Consider the following 16,360-nt stretch of genomic DNA (forward strand, 5'->3'; position numbering starts at 1 on the left):
TACTCATTTCCCATCATCCTTAACAAGCGTTGGATATCATGTTCCCATAGTGATCGCCATTTTGGTTTTTCCTGAAAACGGGAGCTTTTTGCACTTTGTGGGAAATGGTGAGTATATTTCAAACATAAATCTTTTTTTCTGAGCCAAGCTACAAAGGTGTCTAAGTTTATTTGTGTCTTTTTTGCAGTCCAAGGGAACAACAATCAAGGACGCCTTGGCGCTTTGGGTATGCTACTATAACTACCCTAAATTTATTTTGGGTTGTCATAAAAGCTAAGCTATTTTTATTGACTTATTAAACTGGTAAATTAATATATCACAATGAAAATATTTGAGATATGTAGAAATTTGCTGCTAAGGGAGACCGTATGCCTTTAATGCTGGTCCGTTATGGCTTGAGTTTATGAATGCAAAAATCAATAAAATATATATAAACTTAACTTGTGTTGGCAAAGGTGAATTTAATCATGTTTGAAATACTCAGTACCACATTACCTTAGAAAGAAATTGGAATAAGTGGTTTTTAAGAATAACAGTTACAATCATATCTGGTGAGATTTCGGAAATTTAGTTGAAAATGCATGTTTATACCCAGGACGTAACATGTCGATCAAAGTCGATCATCGAAAACGTAGTCGATAAGTCGATAGTACTCGATATTTGTCGATAATTGTCAATCGACTAGTTAAATTTGTCGATAAAAGTCGATAATCACAAGATTTTCAACTGATTATCGATTTTATCGACAAAAATGCAGATAAATGTTTCGAAATTCAATTAACCAAACCAATAATAGCTCCAATGACTTTTTTTATGCCGAGTGTAAACAGCTCTAAAGTAAATCTGTATGGCAATAAACTTAAATAAAAACCTGAACAACCAAGTGTTCTGTTATTCATTATAGAATAGAATTTTTAAATTACCTCGAAAAATGATCGATTAACAGTTTCAGCTGAACTAAATTGCGATCTATAACATAACTCGAACCAACCTAGTTCCCAGGGTCTCTCTAGGCGGGGGAGATGAGAGATCCTGGGAACTCCAAGTCGTGTTTCTTTAGGGGGACAGAATGGGCCAAAGTTTAGACTAGATGCGGAAAAAAATCGAGGCCAGCAAAGCAATTAAGAAGTAAAGTAAAGTAAGTTCACATTTTATTTCATCAGTGTTTTTACTCAGTTCAACATTTGACAAATACAAGCTGCTACAACTCTCCTCCCTCTCCGTTAGGTTGGCTAAATTTGCTGGGTTTGTATGCCCCTTGCTTCTCCTTGCACCTGTGACTGTTGTACCAGTCCGCAACCTACGTATGCCTACGCCATACATCGTTTTTTGTATTTCTGATACTTGTCGATTGAAATCGATCAAAATCGATCAAAATCGATCAAAATCAATCAAAATCAATCATAATTGAACAAAGTGGATAATCACAATAAATTGTGTGATTGACTTTTATCGATTTCCCATATTTGTCGATTGATTAGTATCGACAACTATCAACAATGATCGATTTTTATCAACTATCAAAATAATCGACATGTTACGTCCTGTTATACCCTATGAATCTCTAAAGATGTGAGTTTTGGACATTATGCAGCGTGTTTGTTGGCAATAGGCCATTTTTGTATTCTACTTGTAGCTTGAAATGGAACTAGCTTGCAGTGGAGGCTCATCAGGGGAAATTATATCATCAAAAAGAGATGAAGGTCATATGTATTAGCCTCAGTTGTAAGCTACATGTAATTCCAATCCAATATCGAGAATATGAAAATGGTCTATTGTAAATCATTGACACAGTCTACAGTAGGATATAAATTTTGTCAGTAGTAATTGCAGGTTGTAAATATTTGTCAAAATGGTTTGAAGGGTGTCATGCATACAGGTCTGCAGAAATAATGTTTTATACTTTTTTGAAGTGTTATGGTCTAATTTACACATTGTATGACATGGAACTCCAAATCAGAAAGTTCGGACTAGAGTCTCTCCTCTGCAGAGGCCTTTCTCATCTTGTCTTGACCATGTGGGCTGTTGCAGCTTGGAGGATGGGTAGAGGGGAAGGAAAGAGTACTATAAATGTCATCCTTTTTCTCACCTTCACCACTTCCCTAGGAAGCCTTTGTAAAGGAAAGAGGGGACTGAACATATATAGCCAGTGTCTTTATGTGGTGTTCTCTGGCAGTACATCTGTGTCTGCACCCAGAAGCCTAACTGGGTACTGAAGAATCTCTGGGGCAGTATAATAGACATAATCAGGACCAGGCTGAACAAGTCAGCTAAGAGGACTCCTGTTTTGGAGCAAGATTTCCTAGTCCTCTAGGTCTCAAGGTTCTTGTTGACCCTTCAGACAGATATCAACCCACTTAAAGAGATGTAAATGGAAAGTGGCTATTGATATAGATTGATGTGTTAATAAAGAGAAATATTCTCTTGTCTTAACTTGAAAGTCTATTGTGACAGCAGTTTTTGTTTAACAGGAAAAGAAGCATGAGTGTAAAGCTTCAGAATCAACAGAAGTCAAACTATATGCACAATATCCGCCAATAGAAAAGATGGATGCTTCCTTGTCTATGTTGTCATGCTGCGAGTAAGTAGTCATGTACTCATTATATGCTTTACATCTATTTTGGGTTACACCTTTCAAAACTGAAAGTAGTTTTGCCTTTGACAGGTGTATGTAGTACATGTAGCTCAAACAAGTCTTGTTCCTGTGACTCAGTGGTGGAGGGTCTGACTGGTATATAATATAGAAGATACTTTATTTCTGGGTTCGGGGGAGGTGAAGTGGGTGGGGATGGGGTGTGCACCCTTCCTTCTTCCTGTAAATTTTACTCCCAGTTCTTGCCCCTTCCTCAGTGGTTTCCCCCTCTTGTGCTTTTTCCATTTCAGAATATTGCACAATATTGCCAAATTTCCCCCCAGTTCCAGAATTAATAGCTGCAATCTCTCTTCTCATTTTTATTCCCACTGTCCCCCTCGGGGTCCTGTTTAGAGAACTCATAGTTTATAACCAAGTAGCTTATGTTTAAGATTTTAAAACATCTTTCTCATCAGTAGTTAAGGTCTGTAGTGTATGATGCATAAAGTATACTGTATTTTACATTGGAATGTAAAGAATTTATTATGTCTGCTGGCCCAAGACTAGGCAGTTACCTATATTTTATCAGGCCATCAAGAAAGAGTTTTGGTCAAGTTCATAACAGTTTCAATTTGCCAGAACCAAATTCAGTAATACATAGTAAAATCTCTGTGAACTTTATCAGGACTACAAGCAGCTCCTTTTTCGTAGACTGTCAAGCACAACAATAAAGAACTTGTAAGGGTAAAAATGCCAGCATGAGGGTGAGAAAACATAAAAAAGAGATGGTTGAGTTCATTTGGATTTGGGGACAAGATACTTTTGTCAGTGCCATTTTTGGGAAAAGGGTCAGGGTTCTTTGTAAGCCACGAGCAATTACCCTGACTTAAGTTTTATGAAGTTCCATTCAATACCTTTTCATTGAAAACAGTATAAATAGAATGGCAATTGCACGCACAAGCTACAGACAAAAACATCTCACGAGTGAATTACAGTGTACTCACAGCTCATTGATGGTAAACAGTTCCTGTCTTACAATGTTTAATGTTACATGATGTGCCTGTAATTAAAACTGGCACATAGATAACTTATATATGTAATTTATTATAATCTGAAACAAAGAGAGTAGAATGTCTGGGACAAGACTAGGAAATGCCTTCCTTTATGATCAGTAGCTTAAAGTAAATCAAATCATCAACCATGTTTGCATGACAAATTCAACTCTGCCACTGCTGTTATTCATGAGTTTACTGATGGTACTTTAACTACTTAACTTGCAGAAAGCTGTCCTTATCCACAAACTGTATTGAGAAAATTGCCAATCTCAATGGTTTAAGTAAGTCTTCACCGACACATTTTTTTCTTTATTGCCTTACTACTTTTGTAAGATTATATCAACCATGATAGTGAAAGTTAGGCTCAGAATGTACCATTGTAATAATTTTGAATAAACACTTTTTGACTCAATCATAGGCAGTTGTGCAATTATTAGAAAGATCTAACAAACTTACAGCACCAACCAAAATTTTAATTTTAATTTTAATTTTATGGGGTAAATGTAATTTAGGCAAAGTTAACCTTGAGTCAATGCTGGTCAGTGGTTTTTCATCGCACTTGGCCTGGGGCAGTCACAAGCCTCTTAAAAGCAGGGGCTCCTTGTGACCTTTGGTCGCAGTTGTTTGCTTGCAGTCTTTGCAAAGGCTGTTTTGCTTGCTAGCTATCCGCTTGCTATCTTTCGCCAAACCCACCCTTCCCACTCTTCATTTGGGCTTGTAAAGTGTTGGTTGGTAAGTATTCCACTGAGCGGTTCAGTGTGACGGTGCCTGGTGGTTGCCGCTCACAGGGTTGCCATGGATACTTCCTGTGCTAGAACATTGCCTGGCTCCACCAACTTTAAAGCACCAGGGTCCATGCTCATTATTTTATTGATGACGTGTTAAATTAATTTTAATTTTTCAACTTAAAAGTTGGCGGTCTTGTCAGGTGTTTCTGTTAAAGCAAATCTCTCATCTTACCCTTTACACAATAATTGCACTGTATAATTTATTGCTCCTAGGAATTTTTATCAGGACTAGGTCATACTTCATCCTTCTTATTTATTTATTATAAGGCCTTTTGGACAGTGATAATTAACATTCTGTCTGTCTTGTTTAGGGAATCTGAAAATCCTGTCACTAGGACGAAATAACATAAAAAATCTCAATGGTTTGGTGAGTGAACAAACTAAAACTTAACATAACCTTTGCTTAAATAAATGGAATTGAACACGAAATAGAACAGTTTTCCCCTTACATTGAACAACCTGTAATGAATAATGAACTTGTAAGAAAAACTGCCGACAGGTGTGTACAACCCTAACCCTAACCCTATGATTTTGCCTGCCTGGTTTGACCATATAAAGCAAAGTTCAAAAAGTGTTGTCTCTTGTGAAAACCAGTTGCCCTCCCGCTAAAAACATTTATGAAACCCCTGAAGTTAGGTATGGCAGGCTCGACAACTTAGTGGACATTTATGTCATGGGCATGCACAGAGATTACCTTAAAGGAACTTGTGTGCATGCTTGCAACCTAATGGGCGACAGGACACTAAACCCTAGTTCCTAGTCCTTCTAAATAGTTTCTATTAGCATAAGCCAAACAATGACCAATCACAGGCACTTTCCAGATATCTGCACAGCTATAGCATCACTATGGAATTCTTCAGGTTGTAGATATCACAGATGTCAAAGAAAATATTTAAAAGAGATAAGGGTGAATGGCTATCTTGACAAAGAGGCTAAGTTTTCGTTTAACATGCATTTAAATTCAAGAAGTGTGCAAATTGTGTCCTTAGGAGGCTGTTGCAGAGACACTTGAAGAACTTTGGATATCCTATAATAACATTGAAAAGCTAAAGGGGATTGGTGTACTCAAGAAACTTAAGGTAACATACATGAGAAAATATTTTTTCTAATATTTATGTAAGCTTAGAGAATCTGGTGTTGTGTCGTTGTTGAAGTTGATGGATTTGTTTATTCTTGTTTCTCGTCAACTTTCTGTTTCACAATGTATTGATGACTGGTAGGAGAAAGTTAGTAAGATATTTCGATTGTTCCTGTGAAGGTTGGCATCTACATATCTAGTCATACCTGCAAGTAGTTTGTGTCTTTTCTGAGTGTAGTGTGTCCTGCTTGTTGGTAGTGCTCTTGCACACTTCAAGCTGCAATACTTAGCATATTTCAGTGGCAGATCCAGACCTTGAGCCAAAGGTGGGGCCTGGTTTTTTTCCTTGCCCTGCTGGGTTTTCTTCCTTCTGTGATTTTTTTTACCCAAAATAGGAGTGGGGGGGACGGGCCCCCTGGGCCCCTCTCCTAGATCCGCTACTGTATTTACTCCCTCAGGAGGGGGGACTCCAATGTAAAAAGGAGAGAGGTGCTTGTCATACCTTAAAAAGGAGTTAAAAAGCAGTTTTGATACCTCTTAGGGTGTTCAGCATTGAAAGTTCCACAGCGGGAGCTTTCGCTGTACCTTTTAGGGTATTGAGCAGAAAAAAAATACGACAGGAAATATTTGACCGAAAACTTTACAAGTGGAAGGTATTCGATGCAATTGTCTTTATCGCTATTAACATCTTGAAAGTGTTTGTTAATGTGTTGTTTTAGAATTGGTACCTCTTAGGGTGAAAAACGTTTCAAGCCACGCCCACAAAACAGGATCTTGGTACGTCTTAGCGGTTGTTTTCAAAATTTCCGACGAGCACCCTCATATTTTTTATATGAGATTATCCCCACTGGGATTTACTCCAAGAAGCACCTCCTCCAAATAAGTGTGTTAATGATAGCAAAAATATACATATCAGTCTCAGCTGATGTGTGATTTGTGTTTTTGAATTTTATCATTTTAGGTTCTGTATATGTCAAACAACCAAGTGAAGTCTTGGGAAGAATTTCAAAAACTGGTATGTTTATCATAACGAATTTGTTAACCAGTGAGCATCTGCTAGATACTATTATTGACTAGCAACTAAAAATGAGAGATAGGAGTGATCCATCAAATAAAAAGTATTGGAAAATGCAGGAAACTGTTTTCCCAAATCATGAATAATTCATCAAGTCCAAACAAAGGAAATCATGACGGTGGTAGTCATGTCTGATCTTAATTAGCATAGATTTTCTTTTAAATACTTTATTAACACACAAGATAGTTACAACAGTTTTACAAGAAAATAATTGTAAAGTGAAAAAAAGGATCACCCCTATACATACAGCAAAGCAATATAATAGCAAAGTGTAAAGCTAAGATACAAAAGTGTGTTACAATTACGTGGATAATATGTGTTGAATTAACATTGTGTTGATTAAAAGATTAAAGAGGATGAAAGAAGTATAAATTTAACATGAAAGTGTAAACGTGAAATGGAAACAAATAAAACAAAAAAGAAAACGGGTTAGTATAGATTTTTAAGACTTTACTTCTTCGTTTTTTCCTTAGTTCTTGTTTCGATTGAAAAGATATATCAAACACTCAAGACGATGTTTGACCGCATTTCCAAACACCTAAAAGTCTGTCAAAAATACTCCTGTACGCGTTGTATTTTCATCGGTGTTTGGAAATGTGGTCAAACGTGGTCTTTGGTTCGTGACATATTACATAAGCCATGTTAACATGATTACTGTTCCTTTCAGGGTGATCTGGTATCCCTGGAAGATCTACTTTTTGTTGGTAAGGGTTCTAAACACAAAAGTTCAACCAGATAAACTCTCCACAGCGGCCAACCTGAAGCAAAATAAACTGGCTGTTGAAGAGCTTTGGCCATTATAGGGAGGTGTCAGATAGAATGAAAAGTGCAGTTGGGATGGAAAATCCTGGCTGTTATGCAGAGGGGGTTGCTATGGAGAGGGACTGTTGGTGGAGATCTGACTGTATGATGGTACACTGAAAAGAGACCAAACAACCAAACAAACAAACAACAAAACAAACAAGTAAACAAACAAGCAAACTAATGAACGAATGAATGGAACAAACAAACGTGGACAGAAACAAACGGTATCCAAACAAACTAGAAAAAGAGAATCAACCAAAAACAAACTAAAGAGCAAAGAAATAAATGATGACATGATGAAGGAACTAAGCAAACTTAGAAACCAAAAATAACAACAACAAGAACATTCTATCACAGAGGCAAACAATGTCGGTAGATGAACAAACTAGTAAGGCCTGAGTATTATATCAATATGACTACATGTGTATCAGTTATGTTTTTTATCCTACTCCGTTTTTTTTATTTTTGAGAGAAGAAATGAGATGTTTTAAAATTGCCTGTTGTTTCCTAGGTAACCCACTAGAGGAGAAGCACTCAGGCGATGGTGACTGGAGAGACCAAGCCACTAGAAGGCTGCCTCGTCTGAAAAAGCTTGATGGTAAGAACTTGGTGTCACCTGTTTTGGTATCAAAATAACACTATCCATTAAACGGTTCCCTGTAATCACTATCACGACAACAATCTCGATCATGATCTCCATCTCGATCTTCATCCTGATCTCGATCACAATCACGATCTTCAGCTCCTTCTCCATCCTGATCTTGATCACTATTGAGATCAGGAACTTGCTCTCCATCTCCATCCCAATCTCAATCACGATCACAATGCTTTCGTAACCTCAAAACTCGAGTTGTACTACCCCGTTGTCTTACCTTAACCTCTTTTAATGAAACTCTAACGGCCGATTCAGAGGCCGGGTACAACCTTGCGAAAAAGTTTTAACAAGTGTACGATACGAATCGTTTTTTGCATATCAAATCTACAACTTCCATGCTATTGATGTGAAGTTTATATGAAATAATTCATATATGAACTGCGGTTGTAGATGACAGTGAAGAATGATCATCGCAGTTAATTCATCGCAGTTAATTCATTCTTCACTGTCATCTACAACCGCAGTTCATATATGAATTATTTCATATAAACTTCACATCATTTCACTCCTCACGGGAAGATATGAACTCAATTAATTGACCTCGCTCCCAATGTGTGGCTTCATAGCTCAGTTGGTAGAGCATCGCACCGGTATCGCGGAGGTCACGGGTTCGAATCCCGTTGAAGCCCTGATTTTTTTCCGGCTTCTTCTTTCCCATTGCTTAAATTGGAAAATTAACTGCGATGATCATTCTTCACTGTCTTCCATGCTATTGTCGTGCAAAAATGTCCTAGGATTTTGAAACATGTTTATAACACTTAAGACAGCTGTAACGGTAAACGATGGGATGTAAACAAGGTTGTGTACGAATTTTGCACGATACAAGCTGCGTGAGCAACAAATCAATACAAAAGTTTTATGCGACGAAATTGTAGTGTCTAAGTTGCCTCCAACAAGGGGAAATATGAGCCAAATACTCCGGCTTCAGCTGCTCTGTTAAAGCTTATTAAGCGCTAGTGTTTTCTGACGAATTGTTTGTAATGTTCTAGGTGTTCCTGTTGTTCGGCAAGACGAAGAAGGAGAAGAGGAGTCTTAACTGCTCGTACTGCAGAAGTATTCACCTTTAGAAGTGTAAATAACTTGTAAACATCTTACGCTTTTTTTAAATAACCATGCGGAGTCAAATCATGTTTATGATGAATTTTCATGATCCTCCTGGTTGCGTATATCCATGTGTTTTTTTTTAAATTTGTTGACTAGTTTTTTTTTTCATCATTCGATCGCGATTTATTGTAAACATTTTTAATGATAATGTTTTGTTCCAAATAGTAATAAATCCAGTTAAAAACATGCGTCTACAAGTCCCCCATTTGTCTGCAGCCAACGCGATATGATAAACATGGTTACCAGGAAAGCTGTTTATCCTACTTATAAGACCCTATCAACCTTTGTCACATTTTTTTGGTGTTTACAAAAGTCACGTTTACTTTTCAAGACACTACCAAGTTGTGTTTTTATGTCCACGTTATTGCATAGTTAAAACTGGTTATTGCGACTTTCGCGAGCAGTGGTACTCCTTTTTTTGCTTTGGTTCAAACCGGCAATAAAACACGACATTCCATCATGATTTTCGCAGGGTTGCTTGGAAGACCTTGGAACAATGAATGTATGATTACCACATGTATGGAACTATTTGTGATCAGAAGCGTTATTGTGAAAATGTGTTATTTTAACACATGAGAGTGTCTGGTAAACACACTTTGTTTGTCAAGTTGCATCAAGCAAAGAAAAGGTCTCAAAAACAATTCATGAAAATATTCGTTAAAAGAAGCGTTGTTGTGGAAATGTGTTATTTTAACACATTTGTCTGTTAAACGCACTTCGTGTCTCAAGACACACCAAAGCCTGGTTTTCACTAGCGACGCAAGCACAAGCGCAAACACAATAGCTCTTATTTCACCGTGAAAACGGCCTTGACGCAGGCATAGGCATAAGCACAAGGATTTTCTTGTACTTGCGCTTATGCTTGCGTTTGCGCTGCAACAAATGAAAACGAAATACCGCTCAGGCATAACACAAACATAAGGATATTTACCACACGTGGTTATGTTTGGCCAATGAAAACACTGGATCCAGATTACCTCGCGCCTTAACAGTTTTCCAAAATGGCAGAAGGTTCAGATGATTTTACTTGTCCTTGTGTTTGCGTCGAATTTCGTTTATACTGGGGTAATTCCTATTGCTTGCGTTTGTGCTTGCGCTCGTGCTTGCGTCGCTAGTGAATATCAGGCTTCGTGGCACGCGGCGTTCGCTTTTTGTGGAAAGCGAGCGAAACCTCAGCGAAACCAGGGGCGGGGGAGAACACTCTGCGACGCCTGGCACTTTTTGTGTATCTGAATCATCCAACAAAAAATGAAGTCACTTTCGAAATTCCCCAACACAATCTCCTAGAAAATTGTGACGAACGACCGAGGTTCACGAGAAGTTCCCAGGGAGATCTCAAATATCAACTAGGGTTGCTGAGAATTGCACGCCTTGGGAAAGTCGATTGAAGAAAGAGTCAAGTTCGTTGAATTGTGAAAGGACGTTAAGACCTAATTTAATCTCAGGTAAGCTTTTCTCTCGGGTATTAACAAACTTTACTGAAGTGTAAAGTTAAATTTAATACCGAAAATCTCTTTCCCACTTTCTGAACAAAATTGTGTCGGTTTTCTTTCCCATGAATGTTTTGCTCTTTTTCTTCTTTCTTCAGTCGCTTTTGTTGAAGCCTTTTGTATTAAACTCTACGTAGTTGAGTTAAATTTGTTGTTTTCGGAATGGTATTGCCCTTTATTTCTTGCATTTTAGCTGTAGAAGTCTAGAAGGCTCTCGAAATGTACTGTTTTTTGACATGAAGGAACTTTTTGCCTCTCACAGCAAAAAGTTTTTAGCTCAGCGACACTTGCGTGGTTTATACGACGTTTACGGCAAACGGCAAAAATGAAAAGCCATTCCTCATTAGCTGCTTGCACACTTAAGCGAGAACATTTTGTATTCGCTGTGAATTGGAGTGTTTTTAGTATTCATGTATTATTGAATTGATTAAAGATCAGGGGAAATTTTGATTTGAGTTTTGTAACTTTTAGGTGATGTTTTCTGTTTATGTTGTTTGTCCTTCAGTTTTGAGTTTGAATAATCTCAAACTACACAAAACATAAGCAGTAAAAAAAGAAAAAAAAAAAAATTTTCATACAAGAAAAATTACACGACTCGGCCTAGGAGGATAAACGCTAACACCCTATTATTGAGAAAATTCGACAACCGTCCATTGCGCTTGCGGCGTGACGTCAGTGTTTTTCAAAGCTTCCGTTTTCGCAACCTCGTTCTCAGGGTACTCTCTCTACCTCAAGATTGCCGTTTTCACTGTCCACACTTTAAGCGCGATAGGGCTCCTTTTTCAAAGGTCTCCACTCTGGATAGCGTTTTCAAATGTATGCGCTTTCGATGAAAACGATTAGATATCTGTTTTTTTTTTGCCCTACTTCTTCGTCAATCAATTAGATGGGTCAGTCGGGATTAAGTGGAAACCCTATTCCTAGCTTGGTACTTCATAGTGATTCTTTCTTTTGAATAACTTTGTATCATATTTATTTGGCATTCTGCGTATGGAAATACTCATAGCCTAAACATTCTTGATCAGGCCAACAAAGAAACCTCTCATGAACTGTTGATTATTGTTTCACAGTGTCGCAAAATTGATGACCGTAAAAATTACTTCCCATAATCATCCGCTTAAGCAGTTTATTCCTGTGAAGGTGAAAACCTCAAGGAAGAACTGATAATGAAACGTAAATAAGCAATTGCTAAATAGCAAACTCTCAAACTGAGAGGCCTGCTTATAAATGTAAGGGTGGTATGGCCTGTAATTGCTTCGCATGTCCTTGTCATTTCACAACTGCTCAAAAATGTTGAGTGATGTATTGGAAAGCTACAGCGGAGGATAAAGTGCTCCACGTGAGGACAAACAGAAGTCTAGTTTGGTTTCTCACAGGAGTTTAAAAAAAAACATGTTACGTAATAATAGAATGCGACTCATTTTAGCAATTACCAAAATCTCTCTTCTTTTATTTTGTGAATCTAAAAGATCAGTTAGCTGAAATTCCGTTAAAAGTGATCTAAGAGGGAACTTGGTCAGTTGATTGCCTCAGTTTTGCAAAAATCTTGTAAACAGGAAAACACTCGAAGAAACGGTTTTTCGTTTCTGTTTGTCGCAAAGAAGGTCACAACAAGGTTCAACTTCATTAACTTTCACTGATATACTGACTACCATGCTGTTTTATCGCAGATTTTGGCGGTCTGTTAAAGATTCAAAGGCCTAAGGGCGTGAGCTATTTACTCGGATAAGAAAACTTATCACTAAACGAACCTCAGCTTATTTTCTTTACAGTATCATTTCCCAAAAGGGATTACTCACACCGCCTAAAGGGCCGGATTAGTCTGCAAGCGTAGCTTATAAAGATAAGCTATTACAGCGTGCTTATTGTAATTCACAATGCACTTCTATGATTGTAAATGATGAGATAAATTTGGTAACCTTGGTTTGCGTGCTTCATGTTGTTTTGAAATATTTCAGGACAGAGAGTATGACTAGGCGCGCCAGTGATCTCTTCTTGACCTCCTCTCAGCCCCCAAGGAAGTCTTATTCTAGAAAGTGCAATCTGTATTTTGTAATCTGCATTTAGTTTCAGCTGCACTGCTTGTGCTGTAGATAGACACGGAATACGCAAGTGACTTCTTAACACCTTCTTTTTAAATTTGGGAAAACTCACGATAACACAAACTTTCTCCCTGTCTTCCCCTTTTTTGATCGTTTAAAGAGCATTGCTTAAAAGTCCAATACTGTAAGAAACGCAAGGAATGTACCAAAACACCAGTGCAAAAACTTACGAAATCCTTTAATTTAGTCAGCACTGTACGCAAACACAAGTATAACCACCAACTAAATAGCTTCATCTTGTCCACGCTGTTGCTATTCGAGAAAATAGGCTGGTTGAATCAGATAGCTCAGACAGTGAAACTTAACGGATTTTAGTTAGTAGATCAGTTTTATTAGATCCATCCAAGGAACTGTATTCCAAGTTAAAACGGTTATAACAAAAGTATGTTAAGTATGAGAAGATTGCGCCGCCCTAGCCGTTGCATGTTTTTTGCCTCTTGAACACAAACTTTCGTATAATATATCGCGCTGTTACAATTGCCGCAGTATTCAGCTTGCACTTAACTACACTAGCACGGCGTAGTTACTTGGATAACCTTATGTTTATGTCAAGAGCCATGGGGTTATATGGGGTTGACTGAATTTTATCACATTGTGCTCAAACCTCGAACGCATTTAAGAAGTGACGTGGAAAAAAAGCCTTGGACCTCTGACTGTTGTCCCTGAAAAGTAAATGTCATAATTTCTCGCAGACGATGACACTGTCACTTCAGGGTCTCCTCTATTGAACGGTTTTAAACTTGAACTACAATTACTTGAACTGTAATTTCTTTCTTCAACATTTCTTAGTTACGTAATCGAGTTGGCCAAGATTGAGTTGGTTTCCAGAAAGATGTTTTCTTTCGATACTCGAAACCTAACAAGGAATTCCTAAAGTGGTTGACCTCACGTGCGATAAACTCGTAAAATGCTGAGATTTTGAGACAACGGTCTTTGTTTAAGTACACATGCAAAGTTCAACTGGAAAACGTTCCTTAGAAGGTTAGGTTGGGTCGTTAACCCACGCTCCTTACTTAAGTCTGACAGGTCTGTTCTTCAAAGTACCACTAGGCCGAGCTACGTAGAAGTGTTCGTAATACCTGCAGCGCGCTTACAATTGTCAGATAATTAGCAAGTGATTTACTGAAGTCCCATTTATGTTCGCAGCGTAGATGTAAGAATTACTTGAATGTCCATTTTGACCGCACTAAGATTGCAAAGACTGCAAATATACTGAGTTTTCTCACAGCATTGTACACACGTAGACGATAACTCTTACACTTCGCTGCCTGGTGTTACTTGGTCTCTTGGCCAGTTTTAGAATTAAAGGAATGATTGTCCATTTTTCAGTTACGTACTTAAGATTTAAAAAAAGATGTTTTCTTTCCCTGCAATGCAGTTGACCTCGAGATAAACTTGTGAAACGCGACGTCCGCCACGGAGCTCATATTTGTCACTCGGAGTGGCATATGTCTTATGGTTACCAAATTACGACTGATCCGAGCAATAAATTAAACCGGTGTGTTGTGTAGATCGAGAAAAGATTTCAGAAGTATGCAAAGAAGTTCACGGATACTGTCAGGTCAGTATGGGCTAAATTAAGCTGATGGGCATTTAAACAACAGTTGATAAAGAGATGCGGTGTTCACGTTTTAATTCTGAGCAGTCAGGAGGACATGGAAAAATGGGAACAAACGATAGCTTTAACCTTTTTAGCTGCATGTCGAGCAAAGGGAACTAATTCAGATCCAGATCAGAATAAATAGCCATCTCGCAATTTGCTTGCAAGAATGTCGTGAAATGCCTTGAATGTATCTTCGGAACGACGTCGAAAAGCTGGCGGTCTTTCAAGATAGCTGATGATGTTTTACTTGACTAACAATATTACAGCAACCGCATAAGCTTTCTCATTTCATTCATGTGTGGCATTGATTAATTCCGGGAATAGAGTCATACGGAACTAATAACGAAAGGGGCTTGAAATAGAGAAAAAAAAATACCAGAGACACGAGAGGTCTAACGGGTTATCATAAATGTAACGTAATGTTATACATCATTTTTACCAAACATTATCAGAGAATTGAGTTTAGTCTAGTAAAGCCCTTTTATCAAAGAAGACAGAAGCACGGGATTTAATAAGAAATGTTTACTTAGCGTAAAGAGCCTTTCATGTGCAAAAAGCTCTGATGACCGATAGCTTAAGATATATTTCAACGTTAATCACTGAGCTCAACGAAACAACTTTCATCGCGCGCTATGATTGGTCAGTTCGAGTTCATCAAGGTCGATATATCAGGACGACAAAATAGTCAGCCTCGTCGCACGCGTGCACGCTTTATCGGGCTATAATGCACGTCTTTGAGTGCCAGCGTAAGCGTGCGCTTTCTGTTATACATTTCTCCATGTTCTTAAAATTTCCTACACGCTTAGGAAGTTATGTAACTGAACGAACGATGCACTTGGGTGAAGGTGAACTCCATTATGAGCTACTTAAAATCTGTCCCTCACTGTTTCAAAAGGATGAAAATGGGCTTAAGAACCAAATCACATTTTTTTTTTGTTATTCCCTTTCGTTCCGTGACAGGGGGCGGGATTGGGGGGCGGAAACTCTACGGAGGGTGAGAGCCGGTCGTTGGGAGTAGTTTTTAAATTGATTTTAAAAGTTTTAATTATAACTGACTTTAAGTCCGGCGCTGTGACAATTTATCCCGTCACCCCGACCACCTACTGCCAAATGGCGTTTTGTTCATTCTGAGATTTTGTTGCAGCGCTCACTTGCTATGCAGCAACTATCCTGTAGTAAAATTTTTAAATCATCCTATTCGCTATCAGATGCGATGTGAGTAACTGGGGTCTGCGCAATCAATATGCACCTCAGGAACTGGAACAATTCACTCTAGTGCAAGGATTGTCACAAAATCAGGAAATACACTTTTTTTTTCAAAATTATGTAATTTCTGGTGCACGCACACATTATTTATTTGAACATCGCATAGATATGTACATATACATTTATTTATAAAGTTACAGCTGAGTAGATCATTTATATAGCAACGCCTCACTCGTTGTTATTCTCATGGACAAGTGCCTAGTCCTTCTTCAGGTCCGTACATTTTCTTTCAAGGTCTCCTGTTCGAAAACGTTTTATTTTTGAGGTTCATCGCATCATACATCTCTATCACACACATGCTTCCTTTTTCATTTCCAACAGGGTCTTCAATGTTGTGATCATCTGCTTACATGTAACGTAGTGGTTTGTTCAAGATGTTAAGATATAATCACAACACAGACAGATTTGTATAGGTAATCGCGTGAATGCGAGTGCAATTAAGGATTTACACTACTAGTGATATTTTGAAAATTCTCTCAAAATTGCACGAGCCTTAAGGCGAGTGCAATTTGAAAGGATTTTCAAATATCACAAGTAGTGTAAATCTTGAATTGCTCGAGCTTTGATACGATTACTCATTTATTATATGGCTGGGAAAATTGCAAACGCGCGCGCATTAATTTGCACTGCGGTGCAAATTAAGAATTAACGATAAATTGGCCTGCTCTCAGCCAATCACAATGAAGTAATTTTCTCAGTCATATAATAAATTATTTTAACAATTCTAAGAAGGGATACGTGATCAAATAGTCCACTCTCTCGAAAAAA

At 38.0% G+C, this 16,360-nt stretch overlaps 1 protein-coding gene across 1 annotated transcript; it reads left to right on the forward strand.

Annotated features, from left to right (window-relative positions):
- Window positions 1-31: 31 nt before the first annotated feature.
- Window positions 32-9,236, forward strand: LOC110046767 (dynein axonemal light chain 1-like). The gene is made up of 10 exons (XM_089291710.1): window positions 32-107; window positions 188-226; window positions 2,472-2,581; window positions 3,853-3,908; window positions 4,727-4,782; window positions 5,405-5,494; window positions 6,455-6,508; window positions 7,236-7,272; window positions 7,884-7,970; window positions 9,017-9,236. Exons 1-10 carry the CDS (start codon window positions 105-107, stop codon window positions 9,061-9,063), a joined length of 579 nt encoding a protein of 192 aa, XP_089147836.1. The 5' UTR covers window positions 32-104; the 3' UTR covers window positions 9,064-9,236.
- The last annotated feature ends 7,124 nt before the right edge of the window (window positions 9,237-16,360 follow it).

Source organism: Orbicella faveolata, unplaced genomic scaffold, assembly GCF_042242905.1.
Source record: "Orbicella faveolata isolate gen_17 unplaced genomic scaffold, um_ofav_v1 contig_24, whole genome shotgun sequence".
Classification (NCBI taxonomy): domain Eukaryota; kingdom Metazoa; phylum Cnidaria; class Anthozoa; order Scleractinia; family Merulinidae; genus Orbicella; species Orbicella faveolata.